This window comes from Phascolarctos cinereus, unplaced genomic scaffold (genome assembly GCF_003287225.1).
Source record: "Phascolarctos cinereus isolate Bilbo 61053 unplaced genomic scaffold, phaCin_HiC Scaffold_4;HRSCAF=312, whole genome shotgun sequence".
Taxonomy (NCBI): Eukaryota; Metazoa; Chordata; class Mammalia; order Diprotodontia; family Phascolarctidae; genus Phascolarctos; species Phascolarctos cinereus.
Window position 1 is genome coordinate 160,679,376 of NW_027555847.1, and position 27,949 is coordinate 160,707,324.

General features: G+C 41.1%; 2 protein-coding genes across 3 annotated transcripts in view; both read right to left on the reverse strand.

The window, feature by feature from the left end:
• COG7 (component of oligomeric golgi complex 7) overlaps positions 1 to 5,821 on the reverse strand; it is a 62,353-nt gene extending 56,532 nt beyond the window's left edge. Inside the window, 2 exon segments of the mRNA XM_020978625.2 lie at positions 5,309 to 5,366; positions 5,368 to 5,821. Of these exon segments, the coding sequence (XP_020834284.1) occupies positions 5,309 to 5,366; positions 5,368 to 5,475 (166 nt within the window). The 5' untranslated portion in view covers positions 5,476 to 5,821.
• A 5,454-nt stretch (positions 5,822 to 11,275) lies between these two features.
• The window catches only part of GGA2 (golgi associated, gamma adaptin ear containing, ARF binding protein 2), a 35,014-nt gene continuing 18,340 nt past the window's right edge, over positions 11,276 to 27,949 (reverse strand). Inside the window, exons 9-17 of one of the 2 annotated variants that reach the window (XM_020978614.1) lie at positions 25,610 to 25,691; positions 24,394 to 24,534; positions 23,652 to 23,789; positions 23,326 to 23,381; positions 22,598 to 22,779; positions 17,798 to 17,961; positions 16,252 to 16,421; positions 13,174 to 13,284; positions 11,276 to 12,288 (exon numbers count right to left, since the gene is read on the reverse strand). In XM_020978614.1, coding sequence (XP_020834273.1) covers positions 12,178 to 12,288; positions 13,174 to 13,284; positions 16,252 to 16,421; positions 17,798 to 17,961; positions 22,598 to 22,779; positions 23,326 to 23,381; positions 23,652 to 23,789; positions 24,394 to 24,534; positions 25,610 to 25,691 — 1,155 coding nt within the window. In that variant the 3' untranslated portion in view covers positions 11,276 to 12,177. The remainder of the gene's footprint in view (positions 12,289 to 13,173; positions 13,285 to 16,251; positions 16,422 to 17,797; positions 17,962 to 22,597; positions 22,780 to 23,325; positions 23,382 to 23,651; positions 23,790 to 24,393; positions 24,535 to 25,609; positions 25,692 to 27,949) is intronic. The other variant, XR_013485970.1, reaches the window with a different exon arrangement.

The window sequence follows — 27,949 nt, forward strand, 5'->3', positions numbered from 1 at the left end:
CATCAGAGCTATCCACAATCTGGTTCCAACTGATACTTCCAGCCATATCTCTTACTACTGCCTTTTACATAGTCTATATAATAGTCCAATTGGACTACCTTGCTCTCTTCTACCTCAAGCTTTCCCTTATGTTGCCCCCTTGGTCTGGACTCCGGAAGAAACTCATAGAATCTTAGAATTTCAAATGTGAAAGGACTTCATAGTAGTGGCTTTGGGAGCAGGGCACTTGGGTTCATATCCTGGCTTTGCCACCTCTAGATTTAGCATAGCAATTTAATCACTCTCAGCCTCAGTTTCCCAATCTATCAGGATGAAAGGGTTGGGCAAGATGATCTTTATGGACCCTTTCAGCTCCAAATCTATGATCCTGTGATCCTTCCCTACTCTAACTCATTGCACCCCTCCCCCCCAAAAAGAATCTTCATTATAATAAACAAGAGATTATTTTCTGGGGCAGCTAGGTGGCGAAGTAGGTAGAGCATTAGCCCTGGAGTGAGGAGGACCTGAGTTCAAATCTGGCCCCAGACTAGACACTTGACACTTACTAGCTGTGTGACCCTGGGCAAGTCACTTAACCCCATCGCGTAGCAAAAAGAAAAAAAAAAGGAAAAAAAATAAAGAAGAGATGATTTTCTTTTTTTTTTTTGGATTTAATATAAATTTATTTATTTTTAGTTTTCAACATTTACTTCCACAAGATATTGAGCTCCAAATTTTCACCCCATCTTGTCCCTGCCCCCACCCCAAGATGGCATGCATTATGAATACCCCTTCCCCTAGTCTGTCTTCTCTTCTATCTTTCCCCCCCTTCTCTTATCCCCTTCCCCTTCTATTTTCCTGTAGGGCAGGATAGACTTCTGTACCCCACTTCCTGTATTTCTTATTTCCCAGTTGCATGTGAAAACATTTTTTTTTAAACATGCGTTTTTAAAACTTTGGGTTCCAAATTTTCTCCCTTCCTCCCTCCCCACCCACCCTCACTGAAAAGGCAAGCAACTCAATATAGGTTATACACAAGCAGCTATGCAAAACACTTCCATAGCAGACATGTTGTGAAAAACTAACTCTATTTCCCTTAATCCTATCCTGCCCTCCCATTTATTCTATTCTTTCTTTTGACCCCGTCCCTCCTCAGAAGTATTTGCTTCTGATTATCCCCCTTCCCAATCTGCCCTCCTCTCTATCATCCCCCTGCTCTCTTGTACCCTTCCCCCCCTATTTTCCTCTAGGGTAAGACAGATTTCCATACCCAATTAAATGTGTATGTTATTCCCTCCTTAAGCCAAATCCTATGAGAATAAGATTCACTCATTCCCTCTCACCCTCCCCCATTTCCCCTCCACTGTAATAGCCTTTTCTTTTCTGTTTTTTTTTTGTGAGATAATTTACCCCATTCTACCTCTCCCTTTCTTCTTTTCCAAGTATAATCCTCTCTCATCCCTTAATTTTATGCTCCAGATATGACCCCTTAATCTTCAGCTCACCCTGTGCCCTCTATCTATCTACATATACATACATATAATTTTTTCCCTCCAACTACCCTAATACTGACAAAGGTCTCATGAGTTATAAATATCATCTTTCCATGCAGGAATGTAAACAGTTCAACCTTAATAAGTCTCTTATGATTTCTCTTTCCTGTTTACCTCTTCATGTTCCACTTGAGTCTTATATTTGAAAGTCACATTTTCTATTCAGCTCTGGTCTTTTCATCAAGAATGCTTGAAAGTCCTCTATTTCACTGAATGACTATTTTTTCCCCTGAAGGGTTACACTCAGTTTTGCTGGGTAGGTGATTCTTGGTTGTAGTCCTATCTCCTTTGCCCTCCAGAATATTATATTCCATGCTCTGCAGTCCTTTAATGTAGAAGCTGCTAAATCTTGTGTTATCCTGGTTATGTTTCCACAATACTTGCATTGTTTCTTTCTGGTAGCTTGTAATATTTTCTCCTTGACCTGGGGAACTCTCGAATTTGGAGATCAGTGGATTCTTTCAATTTCTATTTTGCCCTCTGGTTCTAAAATATCAGGGCAGCTTTCCTTGATAATTTCTTGAAAGATGACGTCTAGGCTCTTTTTTTGATCATGGCTTTCAGATAGTCCAATAATTTTTAAATTCTCTCTCCTGGATCTATTTTCCAGGTCAGTTGTTTTTCCAATGAGATATTTCACATTGTTTTCTAATTTTTCATTCTTTTGGATTTGTTTTACAGTGTCTTGATTTCTCATAAAGTCACTAACTTCCAATTGCTCTATTCTAATTTTTAAGGAAGTATTTTCTTCAGTAACCTTTTGGACTTCCTTTTCCATTTGGCTAATTTTGCTTTTTAGGGCATTCTTCTCCTCATTGGCTTTTTAGACCTCTTTTGCCATTTGGGTTAATCTATTTTTTAAGGTGTTATTTTCTTCAGTATTTTTTTGGGTCTCCTTTAGCAAACTGTTGACTTGTTTTTCATGATTTTCTTGCATCACTATCCTTTCTCTTCCCAGTTTTTCCTCTGCTTCTCTTACTTGCTTCTCAAAATCCCTCTTGAGCTCTTCCAAAGCCTTGGACTGATTCATATTTTTCTTGGAGGCTTTGGATGTAGGAGCTTTGACTTTGTTGTCTTCTTCTGGTTGTATGTTTTGATCTTCTTTGTCACCAAAGTAAGATAATATATTCTGACTCTTTTTGCACTGCTTGCTCACGATCCTGGCCAATTACTTGAGTTTTAAACTCTTCGTTAAGGTCAGAGTCTGCTTCCAATGTGGAGAATGTACGTCCCAAGCTTTGGGGGTTTATACAGCTGTTTTCAGAGATACTTGTAGGGACCTATAAATTTTCAGTTCTTGCAAGGTGGTATGATAAGGGGCGAGGTGTTTACTCCTTTCCTGGCCTGTACTCTGGTCTATTAATGACCACAAGCACTCCTTTCTGTCCTGGAACTGTGAGGAAGGTATCCTCTTCACAGCCACTAAAAGTTCCACCAAGCCAGTACTTCTCCTCATCACAGGACTGCCTTTCAGAACTGTGACCCAGATCCAAGCATGGGCAAAGCAAGAGATTCCTGCCTCAGCACTGGCAAAGAGATCCCTGCAATTCCCCTCTGATCAGCCACTGATTACACCTCAGTTGTGGGCTAGAAGCTCAGGATGCAGCCACTGCCCCAGTGCCTGTTCTCTGTGCTCTGGAACTGGCTCTGAGACCCAGCTCCTCTCTCACTGCAGAAACAGACTTTTCCCACTGACCTTCTAAGTTGTCTTTGGCATTCATGGGTTGAGAAGTCTGGAAACCACCACAGCTGCCCGCGATTCAGTCCTCTGAGGTCTGCTCCAGGTTCGCCACAGCCTGCGCCCCCACACCAAACTGCGCTCCTCTACCCACCTGGTACGATACACTTTCCTGATCAATCATCCAGATTGTCTTAGGCTGGAAATTCACTTCACTCTGTCTTTTTGTGGGTTCTGCTGCTTTAGAATTTGTTTAGAGCCATTTTTCATAAATATCTGGAGGGGTCTGGGGGAGAGCTCAAGCAAGTCACTGCTTTCACTCCGCCATCTTGGCCTCTCCAAGAGATGATTTTCTTGAAAACCTAAGGTGAGGAGAAACTAGCCATATCCAGAGTCAACCATTTTACTTTCAGATAGCTCTATGTATAAGAAAATCTTCCTTGATTTCAAATCTAAATTTGTCTCTTCACAGCAGTACCTCTTACTCTTAATTCTGCCTTGTGGTGTTAAAGAGTACTAGTCTTATCTCTCTTCCATGATAGCCTTTCAAGGACTTAAAGAAAGCTATAAAACTCCTTACCCCAAGTCTTTTCTTCTCCAGGATAAACATCACCAATTCCTTCAACAGTCTTTCTATAGGATAAATTTGAGGTCCTTCATCAACCTGGCTGCCCTCCTTTTGAGATTCTCCATCTTATCAATGTCCTTTCTAAAATGTGGTATTCAGAACTGAACATAATATTCCAGATGTGTTGACAGTATAGTCAGATAGATTCAGAACTAAATGAATGACCAGACCCAGACAGCAGGCACTAATGGATCTGTCAGTTTGGAGGAAGGTTTCCAGTGGGCTATTTCAAGGATGCCACTAGTCGTGATATTAAATTTAAATATTGTCAGTTTTTTCTTCTCAAAAACAATTTGTCATGACTTTGATACATGAATAAGAGGTATATTTTTCATTTATGCAGATGTCACAAAATTGGCAGGGACAGCTAACACAATAGATGACAGAGTCAATATACAAAAAAGGCTAAAATAACAGGCCAAATATAATATGGAATCTATCAGATGTAAATGTAAAATCTTAATCCTGGATAAAAAACATCAACCTTGCAAGCTGGGGGTGATTCATGAGAAAAAGACCTATGGGTTTTCAAGAATGGCAAACTTAGCCAAAAAAAGCTAACACAAACTTTTACCTACATTAAGAAAGGATGGGAGAAGTGATAGCTCTGCTTACCTCCTTGGTTAGACCATACCTGGAATATTAGGATCACTTCTAGGTGCTACATTTCAGGGAAATACATTGATAAGCCATAGTGTACTGAGGTATGGTGACCAGAATGAAGAATGGACTTAAAACCTTGCCAAATGAGGACTGATTGGGATAATTAGCCTGGAGAAGGGAAGATTTAAGAATGATATGATAATTGTATTTAGAGGGATGTCATGGGGAAGACAAACGGGACTTATTATGGTTGAGCCTAGAAGGAAAAACTAGGAACAGTGAACAGAAGTTTCAAAGAATTAGATTAAGGAAACCGTTTCTAACAATCAAAGCTATTTATGGAATGAAATATACTTCCTTACGATGAATTGGTTCCCTCTCTAGTAAGATCTGACCCCCTCTGAAAAATTTCAAGAAGACCTTGAAGGGAGGTATTTCAGCAGACAGAAAGTCAAAATAATTAATAGTTAACATTTACATTATGCTTACTATGTACCAGGCTAAGCACTTTGCAATTATTATCTCATTTGATCCTCACAACAACCCTGGGGAATAAATATTATAACTATCTCCATTTAGCAGAAGTCTGTTAGACTGCATTAGACTGTGAGCTCCTTGGGAGCAGGAGCTGTCTTTTGCCTTTCTTTGCATCCCCAGGCTGGTACACATAGTAGGTGTTTAATAAATACTGTTGACTCGACACACACACGCAGACCGAAAAATTAACAATGATTATTTTTTTTTTACATCATCCACACCTCCCGGCCTGCTCAACGTCATTAGAGTCACCCCAGGTTTCCATCCTCGTCCCCGGCAGCTGTCACTTAACCCTTCCTCCCCGAGGCAAAGTAGAGGCCGCGGGCTCACCCTCCACGGCGTTGTTGACTTCCTGGATGAAGAGCTGCAGCTTCATCACCAGTGTGGCGGGCGTGCCCGTCCACCTTCCCCGGCGCCTCCTTGGGGACTGCCTTGAAGGCCCCGTTGATCCACTCCTTCACCTCGAAGTCATCCGCCAGGAACTTGGAGAAATCCATGGCCTTCCTCGGGGCCAAAGGGCCCGGACGGCCGGGCCCACCGACCCCCGGCCCCTAGCTCGGACTGCTCAAGGCTCGGGAGCTCGTCACTGTCGCCGGGGGCGACGGTGACACCCGGCGGGGATTCCGTCCCAGACAGAGAGGGAGATTGGACAGACTGGGCGTCCGCGCGCTCCCGGAAACCGGGCTTCCTCGGAGATGGGACTTGCCCTCAGCTGCGCTGCCACAGGGTCCCCTACGCTTCTCTGGGCTACAGCGACGCAGCCTCTTCCCCAAACTCTGGGAAGAACAGCTTCCTGGGGCATCCACAAGCAGCGCCGTGGCGAGTTGTAATCTTACCGGAAGTGGTTGGCAGTTTCCGTAGCAACGAGAGATCGCTTCCCTTCCTCCACGCCCTCTTTCCCCGCCCCTCCCCTCCTGCCCGCCTAACTTTGTCAGCCGGAAACTGGGCTTCGCTCTTCGGCCTAAAGATGATTCTGCGCCCTACCAGGGGTCCCCGGACTGCGGCCCGAGCCACGCCAAAAGCTGCGGAGCTGGCTCCAAATCGGCCTCCCGAGTTGGGACTCTTTTAGCGCAACTCCTGCGGCCTCAGAGCAGGTGCGAGGTGTCGGGCCTGTGTAGCCAGGTGTGTGTCTGTGTCTCTTGTGCGTGCGCGTGCGCAAAGCTGCTGTCTGGTTATGGCCCTAAGTGGGCACTCAATATTCCCCATCCAAACCGGTTCATTTCAGATTTGCTGTTTTGTTCAATTCGTTTTATTAAACAGCTGCTATGTGCCAAGCACAGCGTCATTGAACATTACCAGCTTAACCTTCCTTTCACACTCGGGAATCCGGCCAAGCTGTCCTTCTCTTTGTTCCTTACTTCTATTACTTGATTTCCCATCTTTGTGCCTTTGCAGTGGACAGTCAGCCTCCTGTACCAGGATTGTACACCCTCCTTACCCCTGCTTCAGTCTCCCAGTTCCATTGAGATGTAACTCAAACACTACCTGCATAGTGCTTTTCTGATCCTACCAACCTGCTAGCGTTCCCTCCCAAACCACTTTGTATTTAATTTTGTGTATGTATGTATATATACATACATACACATGTACATATACGTACATAAATACACACATATATACATATAGGTATGTGTATTAACTTTATATTTTTGCTGAATCTATTAGATATATATACATGTATACATACATGTATTAACTTTATATTTTGGGTTATTTTATTAATTTATTTTGATTTATCAACAATCACTTCCATATGCTTTTGAGTTTAAAATTTTTCTCCCCCTTCCTCCCCTCCACCCTCCCCAAAACAGCGCACAATCTGATATAGGTTATACATTTACATTCCTATTAAAAATATTTTCACATTAGTGAAGTTGTAAGTAAAAATTAAAACCAATAGGAGGAACCATCAGAAAGATGAAACAAAACTCAACAGAAGAGAAAGAAAAATGATAGCAATTCAACTTCCATAGTTCTTTCTTTGGATGTGGATAGCATTTTCCATCATGAGGCCTCTGGAGATGTCTTAGATCCTTGTAATGCTGAGAAGGATTAAGTTCATCAATATTAGTCATCGCACAACATGGCTGTTATTGTGTACAAAGATCTCTTGGGTCTGCTCGCTTCACTCAGCATCAGACCATACAAGTCTTTCCAGGTTTTTCTGAAGTCAGCCTGTTCATCATTTCTTATAGCTCAATAGTATTCCATTACATTCATATACCACAACTTGCTCAGCCATTCCCCAGTTGATGGGCATCCTCTCAATTTCCAATTCTCTGCCACCACAAAAAGAGCTGCTATGAATATTTTTGTACATGTGGGTCCTTTTCCCGTTTATATGATCTCTTTGGGATATAGCCCTAGAAGTGCTATTGCTGGGTCAAAGGGTATGCACAATTTTGTAGCCCATTGGACATAGTTCCAAATTGTTCTCCAAAATGGTTGGATCATTTCACAACTCCACCAACAATTTATTAGTGTTCCAGTTTTCCCACATCTTCTCCAACATTTATCATGTTCCTGTTTTGTCATGTTGGCCAATCTGATAGTATGATGTGGTACCTCAGAGTTGTTTTGAAAATTGAAGGTATTAGAATAGGCAAAGAAGAAACAAAGCTATCACTCTTCACAGACGACATGATGATATACTTAGAGAATCAAGTAAAAAACTACTTGAAATAATAAACACCTTTAGCAAAGTTGCAGGCTATAAAACTTTATATTTTTGCTGAATCTATTTTTATATATACTTGTTAACTTGTTTTCTGCGATTAGAATTTAAGCTTATTTTAAGCAGGAATTGTTTTTCTTTGTACTTTTAGCCAGCACGTAGCATGACTGATCAATTGATTGCTAGGGATACAAAGACAAAAATGAAATAGTCCCTTCCACAAGGAACTTAAATTCTGCTGAGAGAGTATACATATGTAAGGATAATACATACATTATGTTTATGTGTACACACATAAGGAAATACAAATAAACATGAGAAAAATTTCAGGGAGCGCTCACAACTGGGGGAATCAGAAAGATATCTTATAGTTTGGTAAATGGTGGCTCTTCAGTTGAGCCTTGAAGGAAACTTAGCATTCAATGTGTAGGGGCTGACCCACTGTATGAAACCACAAAGACAGGAATTAGAATGTCATAAGCCAGAAACAGGTAGGCGGTAGGTTTGGGTGGAATAATAGAGGAATAAAATAATCTGCCTGGAAAAATAAGCTGAGGCCAGATCATGAAGTACTTTAAATGCCACAGAGAAGAGTTTATATATTCATATTTTACGCAAGAGGCAATAGGGAGCTACCGAAACTTCAGCAAGGCAGAATGACGTGGTCACACCTATGCATATGGAATATTAATTTAGCAGCTGCATAGAAATTGGAGAAGGGGAGGAATGATAGGAGAGATATTGTACAGGCATAATTAACAAGACCAGGCAATATGGGAAAGTAAGTGAGAGTTAAAAATAAAGGATGGCTAGGGGCAGTTAGGTAACTCAGTGGGTAGAGCACCAGCCCTAGTCAGTAGAACCCAGTTCAAACCTGGCCTCAGATACTTACTAGCTGTGTGACTCTGGGCAAGTCATTTAACATGACTGCCTTACAAAACAAACCAACCAACAAACTGGAGAGAATAAAGGATGATGGAAGTTGAGAATCTAGGTGAGGAAAAGAATGATGGTGGGTAGTAGAGAGATGGGATAGGCTTAGGGAGTTTGGATATATTGACTTTGATATACCTATAGGCATGTGCAGTTGGCTCCTGGAAGTATTTAACTGGAGGTGAGGGGAGAGATGAGGGCAGAGAAGTCACAGGAATTTATAAAATTGCCAAGAAAGAAGAGTGCTCAGGTCAGGGTCCTAGGATACACCCAAACACAGGAGATGGGGCAAAAGAGATTGAGAAGGATTAGTCACAAAGTAGGAGAGCCACAAGAGCCGTGTCACAGAAACCACAGGAAAAGAAAGTGTCCACGAAGGATTGTTCAACAGTGTTAAATGGCCAAAATAGGGTAGAGAAAGGCTGTTGGTTTTAACAGCAAAAAGATCGCTAGTAACCTTGGAGACAGGTTTTGGTCAATTAGTGAGGACCAGAAAAGCTAAATCGAAAGGGATTGAGAAATAGAAATCAGTTATAGGATGATAGCTTAAATGAATGTTATAGTAAATGAAAGGGTTTGGGTTTTTTAGGGATGTGAGGGATCTGGGCATGTCGTAGGCAGTAGGGAAGGGCATAGTAGATAAAGAGAAATTGAAAATAAAGGCAGGGGCAGCTAGGTGGCGCAGTGGATAGAGCTCCAGCCTTGGAGTCAGGAGGACCTGAGTTCAAATTTGAACTCAGACACTTGACACTTACTAGCTGTGTGACCCTGGGCAAGTCACTTAACCACAATTGCCTCACCAAAAAAAAAAGAAAAAGAAAATAAGGAAAGGCTGCCGAAAGAAGCAGGCTCCCAGAGATGGGATCAAGGACATAGAGGAGCTGCCATTGGACCACCTCTTCCTCCTACAGTGGAGGGAATGGAGAATGATAATGAAGTGATTTGAAAGATAAAATCAAGAGGCAACTCACAGTTCTTTGTTACAAAGGAGACCAGGAAGGACAGAGTTGTACATATATCCAAGAAGGTTTACCATCAATGAATTTTTTAAAAATCTGGAAAAAAATATAGCATTGCTTTGCTCCCCACCTACATTTTTAACCTATCTCATTCCTTTTTAATATTTATCCTTCCAGAAACATACTCTAATTATGCATCCCATCCTGCCCCAAGTCTCAGTGATAACTATGACATTAGATTTGCCACTCCAGAGTTCATCTTGCTTGTTATCCATACTTTGTATGTTTGTATATGGACATCTGAGGCCATGTATTTTATTGCTGGGTCCTTCTTGGATTTGTCTCCTGTAAAGTTGGGGGCATCTCTTGGGCAAATCAATTAACTGCTCTAAGAATAATTTTCCTCAAATCTATAAAATGAGGTAGTGACTGCTCAGGTCCCTCCCTGCTCTAAATCTGTTATCCTGTCATCTACTGCTATTATTGGGTATCTGTGCCCAGATTTCTCTATGGTGTTAAGCTTCATGGTATCTAAGTAGGCAGCTTAACTTTTCAGTTTAAAGCCTTTCTAGATTGGATTTTCAAGACTAGAAAGGATGTTTTTTTTACTAGGCCTTTTAAGTGTACTCCATTCCATTACTCATACATTTAAGCCATGATTCAGAACTCAAAGCCCATCTTCAAATATGGTCTAATCAGCTGTTCACTTCCCATGGCTGACCATTTTTTTCTTAAGCCTTTGCTTCTGAACAGTAGTAGTGATGACAATACCTGTACCCCTAAGGTCTCCAGTTTCTTGCCTGTAACTTCATAATCTCTAATAATGCTTTCAAGATTATTTCTGGCGGTATCATCTGTGCCCACATCAATCACCTTATTCAACTGTAAATTACAGTTCTTCAAAATACAGAAATTGTCTTTAACGTGAGCACTTTATTTTATGAAGTAGATATGTTCCAGAAAACCTGTGTAACATTTTTTGTTAATCAGATCACCTCCTAAATGCACTCGTTTAAATTTTATGGTGAATTTTGGTTAACAAATTGGTCACTATTATTCCCCATTTTTCAGGTAATGACCTCTCTATCTTACAGGGTTACTCGAAGGATCAAATGTTATCATGCAAAATCGTTTTGTGAAGTATAAAAGTGCTTTACAGATGTAAGGTAATTAAGCCCCTTCACGAGATTATCCCGAGTCCAAAATCAAGTGCTTTATTCCCTCTGTTTCATCCAAACCAATTTACTTAATATCCTCTTCCAGGCCAAATATATCCCTAGAATATGCTCTAGTCTTGCCTAGCCTGTAACCCCATTTTCTTTTGACTAATTCCCTCCTCTAATCTGCCCTCCCTCTATTTTCCCTTTCTCTCATATTTTCTGGTTGAGTGAAATGCATTTCTCGACCCAATTGTGTGTGTGTATGTGTTCTTTTCTCCTTTGACCAGTGCAGATGAGACTGAGATTCAAGTGTAGCCTATTCCCCATCCCTTCCTCCTTGCTGCAGACTTCTACTTGTGCATTCCAATTACTCAGTCTGGTGCATTTTCTAAATCTTTGTGGAGGGACTACATTGGGAGAGCTAAGCTATACTTTTTCATACTGTTCTCTTGACTTGCTTCCCTCTCATCTACCCAATTGACCAAACCCTCTTCCTTCATTCAAAGAATTATTAAAACCCTTTCTCCATGATCTCCAAAAATGCATTTCCCCAATATCACCACTACAGAAATACATTTGTTCCTGTTTTATTCATTCAATGTAAATGTTTTACATATTCAGTCAAAACTTTTTGTTATGTACTTTTTATGTCTTTCTTCATCAATAAACCACCTGAAAAACAAGAACCAGATCTATCTCAATTGTGTTGTACAATGCCTAGAATGGTATGCTCAAATAAGCAAGCAGAAAAAAGCTTGCAATGAGGATGAAAAGGGAGGTGGAGGTTTTAGGCAAAAGCTCTGAAGACCTAAATGAGACATGGGACTATTTTCTTCTCCTTTACCCGAAGACTGCCCATCTAGGGCAGGTATAAGGCATAATGGTGAAAGATACTATAGGTAGAAGCTAGCTACTATGTGTCCCTCTAATCTAGAGGCATGTGCAATGAGCATTCCATTTGGAACATTTCTTCAATCAGTTGTAAGCAGTCTGTATAAAAATGAAGACAGGGATCCTCTAAAGATGTCAGTCAGGCACAGGGTCTCCTAAACAAAGAGGTACCCATGACCAACCAAATGTCTCCACGGCTTCTGAGAATGCTGCAGCCTGGGAGCCCCAACACATTTGAGGGATAACAAGGCACAAAAGTGAGAACAATAAGGCAACATTCATAAAAGATCATTCCACTTTGGAATGATTCCCTGAAACGTGGGCCTCTGCTGTAAGCTTTGGCTTATCAAATCCCAGTGACTCCAGGAAGTCCCATCACCATACAGGCATCTGAGATGATGGCAGAGTAGGTAATGTCAAAGACTGGTGTCAGATGCATTTCACACATGGATCACATGCCATCCAAACAGCAGTACCCACCCCTACACTTCATATCAAAACCCCTAGCCAGTCCTGGGCAAAAATGAGCAACAGAGATGGAGTAAGGCTTGATGGCAAGGTCCAGGAGAGTCCATCTTCAGGTTAGACTGTACTCCACAGAGCTGGGTCTGGAAAATCACTCACTTCTCCCACTTCACTGAAGGGCTTCCCACCTTGAGTGAATGTCAACTTGTACCTTAGTCTGACAGGCTCCTGGGAAAAGAAAGAAAATAAAAAATGTGAAGTTTTCCAAAGAATATAGAGTACTGAGTGGGGCCTGAATCCTCACAAGGAGTCTGAGAGGGAAAAGATCAGCTCCTTGAAAGGGGAGATTTGACCCATAAGAAAGCAAAGAAAAAGGCTTCCAATCAACCCAAAGTCTAGGGAATGTTCTCAGCAGTCTGAAAAATAAGGAATACTCAATCTAGACATCTGTCCCATAGCACCCATTCCTTGATGAAAAAAGCAACTGGGAACCAAAAGATATAATATTTTTGGCCTTGATAACAGAACTCACAATCAAAGCAAGTGTTTGAATAGCAACAGGGTAAACAATGGAAGCTGTAGCAACAGTTTAAGTGGCTCCAAGCTATTCTATACTTAGGTGGCAAAATAGAGAGAGAGCTTTGTGTCTGGAGTCAGGAAGAACTGGATTCAAATCCTGCCTTAGACACTTAATAGCTTCATGACCCTGAGCAGGTCACTTAAACCCCATCTCCATTTCCTCAACTAAAATAAGAGCCTCAACACAGTGTTGTGATGTAGAGATAACAAGGCACAAGAGTGAGAACAATGAGGCAACATTCATAAGGCTGTTTTGAGGATCAACTGAGATAATATCTGTAGAGCTAATACTTAGCACAGTGCCTGGCACATAGCAGGTGCTTATAATTTATTTCTTTCCCTTCCTCTACTTTCCATGTCCCAGTTATACAAACTATAACAAGGAATGGAGATACGAAGAAAGCTAACTTTATCTAGGATATTCAACAGGTAAAAAAACCAACAGGGCCTTCACACCCAGAGAAGGTAACAAACCACTCTTCTCCAGCCTGAAGATACAGCCAAATGGCACCCTCATTAAGCACCAGTACTCACTTTGTGTGGATTTGCAAGCAGCAGAACCTGAGAGATCACAGCTGGTGGCAGCAGTGGACTAAATGCAGGGAGCTTAGAACTGGAGGCTGGTTGCAACTTCACTCTCATTGCCTGCCAGGTTAAAAAAAAAAAGTGACAGTGACAACCCAACTTAGAAAAAGATCCAGTCTCCCAGGTCTGTATTAAAGAGCTCATGTAACAACAAGGAATTAGTGTGCCCATCCTTCCACAGTAGCTCCAAAGTTGACTATTACCTGCTTTGTTTTTGTAATATTACTCTCTCCTGGCTTTCCTCCTACCTATCTCATTGCTCCTTTATTTTTATTTTTTTGCTAAATCTTTATTCAGGTCATACCTGCTAACTATTAGTATCTCTTCTCATCTCCCTCTTTACTGTATTTCTTTATGATCTCACTGGCTCCCATAGATTAAATCTTTATGCTGATGATTCTCAAATCTACTTATCTAGTCCCGACCTCTTGGGCTGACACCCAGTCTCAATTCTCCAGCTACCTACTGGACAGCTCGATCTGGATGTCCTGTAGACATTTTTGAACTCAACATATCCAAAACTGAACTCATTAGCTTTCCCTACAATCCTTCCCCTCTTTCCAACTTTCCTTTACTGTGAAGGATACCACCATCCTTCCCAGTTACCCAGACTCACAATCAGGCAGTTGACTAGTTTTCAGCAAATACTATTAAATCAACAACTGATTTATTATTTTGTTGACTGTCTACTCTAGGCGTAAGAAAATAATGGAGAAAATGTTAATAAAGATTAAACCACCATTTACACTGTGTGTCATCCTCAACTCCTTCGTCTCTCATCCCCCATATCCAATTTTTTACCAAAACGTAACAATTCTACCTTTGTAATATCTCTTCTATATGCCCCCTTCTCTCCTCTAACACTGTCACCACCATGGTCCAGGCCCTAATCCACCTCACACCCGGATTATTACAGTGGTCTGTGGGTTGGTTTCTCAACCCAAGTCTCTCCCTAACCCAAGTCTCTCCCTACTACAGTCTATCTGCCAAAAGGATCTTACTAAAGCACAGGTCTCACCATGTCACCCCACTCCATTCAGTCAAGTCCAGTGGTACCCTATCACCTATAGGTACAGAATCCTCTGGCATTCAAAGTCCTTGATAACCTGACCTCTCCTACATCTCCTTCTTATATCTTATCCTTGGCCCCCAACATACTCTGTGATCTAGTGACACTGGTCTCTTTGCTGTTCCTCCCACAAGACAGGCCGTCTCCTAACTCCAGGTATTTTCACTAGCTGTCCCTCATGCATGGAATGCCCTGCCTCCTGGCTTTCTTCAAGTCTCTAGTAAAATCCTACCTTCTACAGGAAGCTTTTAACAGTCTCCTGAAGAATTACATGAACTGATGCTGAGTGAAGTGAGCAGAACCAGAACACTGTACACGGTATTAGCACACTGTGCTATTATTAACTATGATAGACAATTCCAAAAGACATGTGATGGAAAATGCTATCCACATCCAAAAGAACAGAGAAAGAACTATGGAGTCTGAATGCAGATCAAAACATAATATTTTCACTTTTTTTTGTTTTTTTTCTTGTGGTTTTTTCCTTTTATTCTGATCCTTCTTCTACAACATGACTAATATGTAGGTATGTTTAACATGATTGTACATATATGTCTAGTTTGTACACAATTGTTTGTATATGGAGAATACAAAAGGGCAGGTAGGTGGTATAGTGGATAGAGCACCGGCCCGGAAGTCAGGAGGATCTGAGTTCAAATCCGACCTCAGACCTTGACACTTACTAGCTGTGTGACCCTGGGCAAGTCACTTAACCCTAACTGCCTTTAAAAAAAAAAGGCAAAAGAAAAAAGAAAGAGAATACAGACTGATTTGCTTTTGTTTGTATCTCTAGCACTTACCACAGTGCCTGGCACACTGTACACATTTAATATATGTTCAGTGACAAACTGTCTTTATAATATAAAACCCAGAAGATTAATTCCTCCTTCATTCCTTTTTTTTTTTGGCTAGACAAATAGTCTCATAAAGGGGCCTTGATAGAGTGCTTTTAATTTAAGAGTAATTTGTGAAGTACAGTTATTGTTATTTGAAAGCTTGATACAATTTGTAAATTCATCTGGACCAAAGTCCAGACCAAAATTCCACCTTTGGGAATTCCTTTACCGCTAGATCCATTTCATTTTCTGAGACTAGATTATTTAAGATCCCATCTGTTCTGGACAGAAATTTGGAAATGTGCAAAAATAGTGACTAAAATGTCCATACCCTTGAGCTCAGAGAGTCCACTGCCAGGTACATCAAGGAGATAAAAGACAAAGGGAAAGGCTCCATATACACCAAAATATTTATATCCACACTTTAGTACAACCCATTGGAAGCAAGGTAGATATCCATAGATTAGGGAATGACTAAACAAACTGTCAAATAAATGAAATGGAATATTACTGTGGCAAAAGAAATGATGAATACAGAAAAGCATGAAGACTATATGAACTTATACAAAGTAAAAAGGCAGAACCAAGAAAACAATAAATACAGTGACAAAATGATAAAAGGAAAGGACAACAAAACAATCAAAAGTAAATACTACAAAATGATAATGAACAAGCTTGACCCCAAAGAGAGATAAGATACCTCCTTTCAATTCTTGCAGGGACAGAGGTTCACAAGAAGGCAAATAAAGTCATTTATAAGAATGGTTAGTTTTACTGAACTTTTTATTACTTTCTCTTTTTTATTTTTTGTTACAAGGAATGGCTCTCTAGAAAGGGTAGGAATGGACACAGTGGGTAATACAGTTGATGAAAAAATATCCAAATACCAATAAAAATGTATTTAAAATTTTTCAAATAAAGAGCTCATCTAGTGGACATGAGATGTATCCCTTCAAGTAGCAGCCCTGAGAGAAACAGGTATACCATCTTTTCACTGGGCCTTTTGTTCCAAAGAGATTTCTTTCTGGCTAAAGCCCATTAAATGTCAGTTACTGGTTCAGAAAAAGGATTCAGGAGTTGAAATACCCCTCTAAGAAAAAACAGTTTCTACCAGCTACTCACCTTTGGCACAGCCACCTGAAACACAATGTCCCAGACAGGTTGTGGCGCTGTACTCAGCATGGACAGCAACAGTACCTGCACCTCTGGGAAACCTGGGGGCCCAGCCTGGGAAAAATGGAGCAAGACTTTGAAACCATTTCGATCATACACGGTGATGGGAGGCAGGTCACCTAGTGGAGAGGGACCCAGTTAGGAAGATTAACAACTACAAATTCCTCTAATACCTGAATACTCAAAGAGAAGTGATTAATTCATTGGAAGAGGTCCTGGCCTAAGGAACTGCTTCCTACACTGGAGGATAAAGGGTTCTACATCTCCATCGAGTCCACCTTCACTCCCCAACCACTTCCTATGCTACTGACTTTACAGAATAGGAAAAATTTATTCCTTCCCTGAAGGGACTTTATCTTAGAAAGGAAAAGGTTAGACAGGGAAGAAGAGGTCTATTTTTGTGTCATTTCCCATCCTAGCTGTGAGCATCCTACCTTATTATCATATTTAATCTTTATATCTACCCGAGCTTTAGATCTCATCTGCTCTCATGGCTTCAGTTTTCAGAACTATATGAATGATTTTCAAATATGTATTTATAGCTGTAGTATCTCACCAGTGCCCCAATTATGCATCTGCAAAAGCCTACAGAATATCTCCAAATAGATGTCCTATTGGTACCTCATAGTATCTAATAAATATCTATCTATTTCTTCGCTTCCAAACCAGACCCTTCCCAACTTGCCTATCTATCAGTCTGGTACGTAATACCCTTATCCCAATTCTGCCCTTCCTCCCCCATACTATAAACTTTGTAGTCACTTTTTACTCTTTTTCCTTTGCTCCACATATCCAAGCTGTCACCAAATCCTACAAATTCTACCTCTAAAATATTTCCCAGATCCAGCCCTTCCTTTCTACTCCCACTGCCATCACCTTATGATTGACTATTGCAAGTCTTCTAACTGGTCTCCTTGTCTCTAGTTTTTCCCTTTTCCAATCCATTCTAAATACTGCTACCAAACTAGTCTTCCTTAAATAACTTGTTATCATATGTCATGACCCTATTTAGGAATCTGGAATGGATCCCCACTTCATCTTGATTCAAATCCATTAATCCTTCCTCTGTACTTGTCACTCATCTCCATGAACTCTCTTATCTCTTACATCAATCTCCTCATAGCCCACTCCTCTGCCATACTCACTCCTGTCTCTCTGCCCTTTTACTTATGCTGTGTTCCTGCTTTGAAATTTCTTTCTCCCTTCCCTTAACCTATTGTGAATTTTATCATTCTTCAAGATGCTGCTTAACCCTACTTCCTTCATGAAATCCTCCCAACCACTCTGGGCAACACTGTCTTCTTTCTTTGAATTTTCTCATATTACCTTGCACAGGCTCAGCACATAGTAGGCACCCAATTAATTGAGCTACTGACTCTACAGCTACTTTTCTCCTCCACCCCTGCCTCAACATTTTTGGGTCCATATTCCTAATCAAAACTAAGCTGTCTCATCGTCTAGTTACAGGATTGGTAAGGAAATAAACTGTACTTACTGGGCTTAATTGATTCTAGTGGAACAAAAACTTGAGCTAGAGATTTATTCAGGGCTGTTGATGGGGAAGGAGTGTCTCCTGGTCTTGTCTCCCAACACTGTTCTGGGAAGGAATTGGTACCCACGGGTGAATCTTTGGGGAGTGTTTTCTGATGAAGGAAATTCCTGGAGGAAAATAATTTAAAAATAAGGGGTTAGAAAAATAAAAGGTTCTCTTCTATGGGACTCTCTCTAGAGAAAACACACACACAAAAATCTATTTTCATGCTCTCAGATGTTCCTGAGGGGGCTGAAGAACAGGAAAGCCAACAGAGAGGAGCTGGCCAAGTAGGAGCTCCCTAGGGTTTCACTACATAGGACTACTGTGAAGATTAAACCATTTCTTCTAGAGATAATCTATACAAAGTGCTTTATACACCTTGAAATGCTTTAAAAATGCAAGTTATTAACATTATCAATCAACAAGAATCTATTAAGCACCTACTATCTGCCAGCTGAAAGCACCTTTGCCAAGAAAACCCCAAATGGGATGATACAGAATCAAACACGACTGAAATGACAACAACATGTGCTAGGCACTGTGGACAAAGTGGAGGACAAAAAGGGAGGAGAAAGACAACAGAGAAACAGTTCCTATCCTCAAAGTCCTTACATTCTTATACACACACACACAACTACATACAGAATATATACAAATCGATTAGAAGTTAATCTGCGGAGAAAGGGGAACGAATAGTATGCAGAAATAAGGAAAGGTTTCATGTAGAAGGAGGCACTTCAGCTTAATTCTGAAGGCATCCAGCGATCCTAGGAGGCATAGGCGAGGAGGGAGAGCATTCCAGTCAGCACAAAAGTATGGACAGGAGACAGAACATAGTGTGTCAAGAAAAGAAAACAGGCTGATATGGCTAGACTGTTGAAATAACGGAAGGGAATATGCGAAAAGAATAGAAAAGTAGGAAAGGTGCAGGCCACAAAGAACTTAAATGCCAGATAATATTGGGAAGCAGAGTGATATGGTCAGACCTGTGTTTAAGGAAAATCACATTGGTGGCATTATGGAGGATGGATTGGGGAAGGGAGAGATTTTCGGCAGGAAGACCAACCAGGAGGCTATTCAAATAGTCCAAGGGAGAAGCAAAGAGGACCTGAGTTAGAAGGGTGGCTGAGTGTTTGGAAGAAGCCATATCCAAGCAAGGAGTGTTCAGAAGGAGCTATACCTGAGAGACATATACAGTATAGAAATGATACGTTTTGCCAAAGGGGAGCTGAGGATGCCACCTCCTTCAACAAGGCATCCTCCTAGTCAACCAAGTTCAGAAAGGATTAAGTTCTGGTATGAAGGTTAAGTTTCAGGTGCCTACAGGACATCCAGTTGGAAATATCCTAGAGACACTTACTATGGTAGGACTGCAGCTCAGAAGAGAGTTGGACTAGATATTAATTGCCTCCTAAAAAGACTCTAATAATGCTCTGATAGACAGTGCAGATGTGTCCAATTAGGCAGATGTTCAATAAAAAAGTTAAGATTCACTACAACCAATAGAAAGAATCACAGAATTGGAAGAAAGTGGATTCTTTCTACAACAACCACTAAATGGTCATCTACTTTCTACTGATTTTTCCCATCAGTGCTGGATACTTATATGATTAAACAACAGAAAACAATTTCAAGTTGGGGAGTTGTCAGGAGTCGAAAAACGTAAAAGGATGAGGACTGTGAAAAAACCACTGGATTTCACTAGAAGGCAGTCATTGTATCCAATGCCAAGGTTATTTTATCTCATAAGACAATCCATTATATTTTTGGACCATTGTAATTGTTTAAAATTCTTTAATATTAAATTAATAAAATAATACTCCAAATTGCTAATAGAAGAAATGCAAATCAAAACAACTCTGAGGTTTTATCTCACACCCAGAAAAAAATTGGCAGCAACAAAAGCCAGAAATTGTTAATGTTGGATAAGTTCTTTCTAAAGAAAATGGCACACCAATCCGTTGTGGTGGAACTGTGCATGTACAAGCATTCTGGAAAGCAATTTGGATTTACGCAAATAAATTGCTAAGTGTCCACAAACTTTATGCCTAAGATTCTACTGGTAGGCAAATACCCCCAAGGAAGTCACTGACCAGAAAAAAGGCTCCATATACACCAGCATAGTTTGGCAGCACTTTTTGTGAATCAATCAATCAATAAGCATTTATTCAATGCCCACTATGTGCTAGCCTAAGCACTGTGCTAAGTACTACCAATACAAAAAGAAGAAAAAGCCCTCCAGAAGCTTACAATCTAAGGGGAACTGGAAGCAAAATATATATCCAATTTGAGAGAACAATTAAACAAATTGTGGTACGTGAAGATACTGAAATAGTACACTATGAGAAACCATAAGCATGATGAACACAGAGAATACAATTCAGCATGAATTGATGCAAAGTGATGTAAGGATTTTTTTGTAAGGGAAAAAGGGATGAGAGACAGTGTGCTGACAACAGGGTTATTCCTCTAAAAAGAAAAAAGGGTCACTGAAACATTTTTTAATGCTCAGAAGACAACAGAAGGAATCACAGATAAGCAAGAGAGCTTTGAAAGTTATATGGTAAACTTACTTAGCATATTTAATAAAAGGCAGGTAGGTGGTACAGGAAGGTTCACCTTCCTGAGTTCAAATCTGGCCTCAGACACTTACTGTGTGACCCTGGGCAAATCACTTAACCCTGTTTGCCTCAGTTTCCTCATCTGTAAAATGAGCTAGAGAAGGAAATGGCAAACCAGTGCTGTACCTGCCAAGGAAAACCCCAAGTGGGTTCAGGAAGAGTCAGACACAACTGAAAAATCACTGAATAACAACAAAGGTGGTACAGTAGATACAACACAGTGGGCAGGAAGACCTGAGTTCAAATTCAGGCTCAGACACTAGCTGTGTGAGCCTAGGCAACTCACTTTACCCATTTCCTTCAGTTTCTTCATTTGTAAAATGAGAATAACAGCACCTACCTCCCAAGGTTGTTATGAAGCTCAAAAGAGATAAGAATTGTAAAGAGCTTAGCAATTACAGTGCCTGACACATAGCAAGTGCTATATAAGTGTTAGCTATTATTATTATGATACACCTAAAAGCATGCTTTACACAGCAAGATTTAGTTTCACATACTACTCTTTCTGTTCTATGTAAAACAATGAGGCGCCCATTTTAATTAGTCAGAATAAAAAATAATAAATAAATAAATAAATTGGGGGGGGCAGAATGGGAGGGAATCAAAGTAAGCAGGGCCAAGAAAACAATATATACCAAGACTACAAAAATGTAATGTAAAGAATAACCACAAAATAGTCAAAAAGATGCTGCAAACTTGGCTCCAAAGGAGAGATCAATGAGAGATCAGTCTGCTCCTTTTACAAGAGGCTGTGGCCCACAGGATGGAACATTACATGTAATCTCCTATGTTTTTCAGTGAGTTGATCTCTTTTTCTTTCTTTAGGGGAAATTTAGGCAATGTGAAGATAAAATGTCAACAAAAATGTATCTGAAAAATATGAAACCAAAATCTACCTTATTATAACTTGTACCAGTCATCCTAATCTTCTTTTTCAAAAGGCAGCCCTCCAAATATTTCACATTCCTTCCCCTTCCCAATTCTCTTCTTCAGGTCAGTTTTTTTTTTGCTTTTTTTTTTTAAAGGCAATTGAGGTTAAGTGACTTGCCCAAGGTCACACAGCTAGTAAGTGTCAAGTGTTAGGTCTGAAGCCGGATTTGAACTCAGGTCCTCCTGACTTCAGGGCCGGTGCTCTATCTACTGCGCCACCTAGCTGCCCCTTCAGGTCAGTTCTTTCAACCATTCCTCTTATGTCATGATTTTGAGTTACTTCACCATACTGGCTGCTTCATCAACTTGTCACTGTCACTCTTTAAACATTTAACATTCCAAATATAGTCCCCACAAGAAAAGGGAAGAATGGGATAGTTACCTCCCTGAGTCTAGACATGAGACTTCAATTAATGCATTCTAAGATCAAATGACCTTTTTTGCCAGCCATGTTAAAACTGTTGACTCATAATGAAGTTGGCAGTGAACCTGAGCATTTTCGAAAATGCTATTAAATTATGCCTCTTACATCTTTTCTGCAGTTGATTTTAACCTGAATGAAGAACTTCATATTTATTCTTATTAAATTTCATCTTGTTTAGCTGAGTCCATCAGCCTTGCTCCATGGATTTATTATTTATCACTTTACTGAATTACAAAGAGTACTAATGGTTTTAGACTCCATTCTTTGAAATATAGAAATTGACAAATTTGGAAGTAGAAAAAGGCATGAGAAAACACCCAAGAAGATAGCTCTAGGAATCCTAGGCGCATTGAACACAAAAAATGTTTCATAATAAGATATCTTTATTCCTACCACAAGACTCACCCATTGAAAACCATTTTCCCTCCTCTTCTTTCTCATACAATCTGAAGTCTGAGCCCACCTTCTCTCAGTAGGTCCCAGAAAGGCTCATAAAACACATTTTTGCAGGGGGACTTTAGGGTAAGAGACAGGGAGTGGAGAGTGACAGCACCAAAGCAGTGTGGGTGGGATGAGGGAAGAGGCAACATGCTCAGAGTAAACTGTCAATGAAAAGATTTTTCCAGAACAAGGGGTCTTAATTTTGCTCTTGGAGATCTGTTCTCTGAGTTTTGTTTTTGTTTGTTTTCCTAGCCCATGCAACCACTAGAATGGGCTACAAGAAACAACAAACAACAGACTCTCTATTCCAAGATTTCATTACCACCCACTTTCTGGTATACTCACAATGTGCTTGATAGGTCAGGGAATAGAGAACTCTGGGGAGCAGGTAAGTCCAGTAACCGTTTCTTCTCCTGAGAGCTTCCTTGGGAGCCATTTGTCTGGTCAGCCCTGCCAGGGAAGGGCTTCTTGGCCACTGTACTGGAGGAGAAATTCCCTTCCTCCAAGCAACCATTCTCTGGGGTAACCTGTCAGAGGAGAACCACTTGGAGTAAGAAAACCAGGATTTCCCCAAAACCAAGGCCAGGAGTATGCAGGCCAAAGATCAGAAAGAGGCATGCTGGAGGAGAGACTAGCCATTACCCCAAACAGACAACAGAGAAATGCCCTCTTATCTCAGCAAAGCAACTACAGCTCTGAGATCACTAAATCTGTCTCCTAGGGAGACAGACAGACAGACAGACAGACAGACACACACACACACACACACACACACACACACACACACACACACACACACACACTCTAAGAGATACATCAGTGATCAGAAAGTGGGGTCCATGCCTCCTGATCATTGCCTGAAGTAGACAGGAATGGTGGGGTACAGGTGTAAACCAAAGAAAGTTAGGATTAAGATCCAGTCCCCCAGAATTTTAGCTGAGCAACAAAGTCTGAAAAGATCTAGGCCTCCATCTAAAATTGTCAGGTCATTTCAATGTCACATCTCCCTACCACTAGAGGTGAGTTTTAGAATACCCATCTTCCCTTCATGGTCCTGGCACAGGCTTCCTCACCTGAAGTGCATCAAAGTCTGAGGATGTCTTGTGTGTGACTGGGGCATCACTGAGACCTGCAGATAACAACCAGAGTATGATATAAAGCAATTATTAAATCCTATTAAATTATTAAATCATCCCTGGTAGTGGTCACGATTCCAATATCCTCACCCTCTTTCCCCTTCTACAAATGGCAAAGTATAGTTCTTTCAAATAGCTGATTTCTAAACTTCAAGTAAAAGCCTCCGTCCCAAGTCTCCACCAAAAGCATAGATACTTTTTACCAAGGGAAACCCATACAACACTCCCTAAGTTATGTGGGCTTCCTTAGGGCACTCACCCACCTAAAGTAGCCAGCTCTTTCTCTAGAAGACAAGATGATGTGAGCTCACACTGCTGGGAAGGGGCCCCAGATTCAGAGTCCAGTTCAGAAAAGTCAATCAGGGCATAGCTTTTGATGTTGCTTTCCTTATTCTGCAAGGCTAGAGAACGGGACAGTTAGCTTCTGAGAGTAGAGAATCGCCATCTAAACACAGCCAAATCTGGACATGCCCTCATAAGGGATATCAGTTTTCTCCCTCAACCCATGTGGGTGCTGGAAAAAAACCTAGCTGCCTAGGACTGCCTTTCCATCATTAACTTCATCTTATTTTGGCCTAGGGTGGAAGGTGATTTTTGTATGGTGTTATTGTTATTGTTATGGGAAGGGGGAGGGGAGGTGTTTGGAGGGGTTGGTGGCAAGTCTTAGCACATGGAGACAAACCCAAGAGCTGCAGTCCCTCACCATATATCGGAGTGGTCTATCTTCCCACTCACCAAAAACCCAGTAATTAGCCCCAAGAAAAATTGTACTCTCACAGAAGGAAGTCAGCAGACTAGGATTTCTGTCTCCAGTTCACAAAAGTCTGAGCTGTATGAAAGAAATGAGTGACAGAGAAGGAACTCCCTTTTAGGCCAAAGTTACAAATACCGCCTCAGACTTCCAAGAGAACACAGCACCTAGGTCTTGATGACTCATAAGTGTTTTTCATAAAAAGCTAATTTAGGAAATTCTTCAAAATGGAAAGCATATAAGAGGTGAAATACCTTGGGAGGCAGGCAGCTCTCCCTGGGTGCTGCAGGTGACTGTGCTAGGCACCTTGTTCCCAGCATTGACTTGGCCCTCCACCACCTGCTTATACAGGAGAACACCCTGAGTGAGCATGTCATTGGCCTGGAGAATCTCGGCTGCAAAAACAAGAGGAAAAACAAGTCACTTGGGCTAGTCCACCAACAGTCCCCAATCCTAGGCTTAGTTTAGCTGATCTTTATACAAGCTTCACTGACCACCAGAACCTCTACCCAACAGAACCTAACTACCTGTCCTTCCACTCTCTCTCCCTCAGCCAGAAGGGTAGCACTTTTTACCTAAACTTGGCTTCAGCAGGCTCATAGGATCTCAGCTGAATCATGAGCCCTCCTGCCACAAGATATATGGCCAACTACCTACTCTGCAGTTACTCTCACCACTGAGATATAGACCTTTTAGCCTCCCCAAAACAGTAGGAAGCAGCAGACAACACTAACCTTTTAAATTCTGCCTCATGCATATACATCTATTCCCTGACTCTGACCTCTCAAAAGAACTTGTGGCTCAGACTACAGAATGACCAACAGGACTTTCTCAATAAGTATCTGCCCTTTGGTTTATAGCTGATCAAAAGTCAGCCAGGATGCCAGGCCAAGCAGCTTGCAGAAGGCACATAAAACAAGCTAGAAACATTGGCAGGGAGGGACCAGCACCACACTGTCATGGAGAGCTGAATATATCTCAAGTGAAATAGACACCTTCCTCCTCACCAAACTCCTTGTGGATGGAGCCTGAATGCCAACTCAGAGCCACAGCTTCATTTAGAGACCGTAAAAAGAGGTTTTTTTCCCATTAAAATAGAATCAAATATCCCTTGCCTATCTTTGCCCAGCTGGTGCCTTCAGTCTTTCTTCAGATCTTCTGTCCTCTTCTCCAATCTCTAGCTTTTTCTGCTTCTCTTCCAAAAACTACTAGACCATGTGCTAACCTCCACTGAAATATACCTTAAAGCTTCATTTTTTTTTTAAAGTCAGTCTTTGGGCAATTTAAGCCAGATACCCAAACCCCAGTCACCACTATCTCTTCTGCTATAGGACCAGAACTCATGTTTGTCTCATCCCCCTGGCATGGGACCATATCTACGGTCATGTTCCTAACTTTCCAGAGCACTCCTTCAATTAAAAACAAAACAAAACCAAAAAAACCCTCAAACAACAACAAAAAAACTGTTACCTAGGGCCTCATCATCATCCACAGTGTCACTGGCAAGCCGGAACAGAGTGGGCCTCAGCTTTTCACACTTCTCATAGAGGCCCTGGGATGACAAAAAGACCAAATACATTAGAGAGCTCTCTGCTGATGGCTATCAGAGCAGCAGATGGTATCACAGCTCTGAGCATGAGCCTCTACCAGTGACGAGGGACAGCCTGGAGTTTTCAGCTGACAATTCAAGCTAAACACAGATGGAAAAGGTTCTCTTGCCTGTAACCATTACCCAACACTAACCCACCCAAGCTCTCATCCCTCAGGCTCAATTAACTGTATATTTCAAAACCAAAACCAGTTATTAGAATCAGAGGAAATAACATCTCAACTCTTGTGGAACTGAAGTCCCAAACAGGAACCACCTTGCCCCTTATACACTACATAGCACATTGTTTTCCAACTCTCTAATGCACTTATCACATAACACTGTACATACAGTTATCTGTGTTTATGTCCTATCGCTTACTAGACTGTAAGCAGGGACTGATTCTCATCTAAACTTTGCATATTCTCCCCACAAACCAGAAAACAATCGAAACTAAATGTTGTGAAATTATCATAAAGAGCAAACTTGGCCCTAAAGAGATAAGAGAAGGCATCTCCTTCAACTACACTACAGAGGTTAAGGTCCATGAATGTAGAACACTGCATATGACAGTGGTGTCAAATTCAAATAGAAATTGACTCCTTGTGATCCATATAATATTTTATTATCTATGTTGTATTTTTATTTTGTTAAACATTTCCTGATTACATTTTAATCTAGTTCAGACCACACTAGAGAGCGGGCCTCATGTTTTGACACCTCTGGGAAAAATCAACAGATGTTTTCTAATATCCTGGTGGATGCAACCCTGTTCAAAGGCGTGGAGATTGGAGATAGAACGCTGTTTGTGGGAAATAGTAAGAAAGTTAGTTTGGCTGGACCAAAGGGTTTATGAAGGGAAGTAAAGTAAAAGCAGACTGGAGTTATGATGGGCTTTAAATGTTAAATGTTTGTTTAAATTTTAAACAAATGAGCCTGCATTTGATCCTAGAGGTAATAAATAACAAACCACTGGAGTTCATTAATGTAGACCTGTGCACTTTTACAGGTAAGTGGAGGATGGCCTGAAGAGAGGAAACACCTGAGGCAGGGAAGCCAATTAGGAATCTATCACAGTATTCTAAGACAAACCTCAAGGAACCAGGAGACATGAATGAGGGACCTTATTGCAGTGGTAGGAGCACTGGACTGAAACTCAGGAAACTTGGGCTCCATGCTATGACACTCTCTTGCTATGTGAAATTATAAGGTGCCAGCCTTTCTAGACTTCAGTTTTCTCAGCTGTAAAATGAGGACTTGGGACTAAATGATCTGTAAACAGACCCTCCCAATTCTAATATTCTTTGAATCTAACAGAATTTCCTGGGACCACTCGGCTCCCTGCACAAAAGAAGTATGTCCCTAAGGGAAGTCAAATTAGTCCTCGGTTGCCTTCTCCAAACTTTTGACCACTGATGGAGCAGTGGCTTTTAAGAAAGTGGTATCCTACGGAAAGAACCTTTTGGGAACTTAGTAGATGTGTCGCCACATCTCCCAAAGCCAAGCCTGAGAAATAAGTGCCCTACTCTTCCCAAAGGCCATGACGTGGCAATGAGAATATTGGGTTTTAATGGTTCCCAACCTACTGAGATGAACCCTAGCCTTTTAGCGTCAGTCCATGGCATTTATCGTGTAGCTTTGGCCCCAAATGGGGGAAGACAGGCAATAACTCAATGCTGGGTTTACTTTTGGAATGATTGCTTTATGTGATACTGAAAAGGGCAAAGGCAAATACATATCAAAACACAACTTTCTCCCTTACACACACTTCACACACATACTTCACGCACACGTGCGCACATACACACGTGTGTACACACACACACACACACACACACACACACACACACACTCCTTTAATGAGAGGAAAAGGAGAAGGAAAAAGCCACTAAACTTTCTTCAGTGGAAAACAAGCTGAGGGCTTCCCTGTACACATGCTAAAAACATTCCCAGTAGACCTCTCTCTAATCAAGTCCTGAAACTAGGGAGCCACATTAAAAGGCAAGGAAAGCAAGGTTTGCTGTGTGAATTTTGTGATTGGAAGTCATCCTAGACAAGATTCTTAACCGTGTGTGTGTGTGTGTGTGTGTGTGTGTGTGTGTGTGTGTGTGTGAGATGAACTCATCTGTCCATCTGGTGAAGCCTATGAGCCTCTTCTCAGAATAATGTTTTTAAATGCATAAAATAAAATACATAGGGTTCCAAAGGAAATCAAATATAAA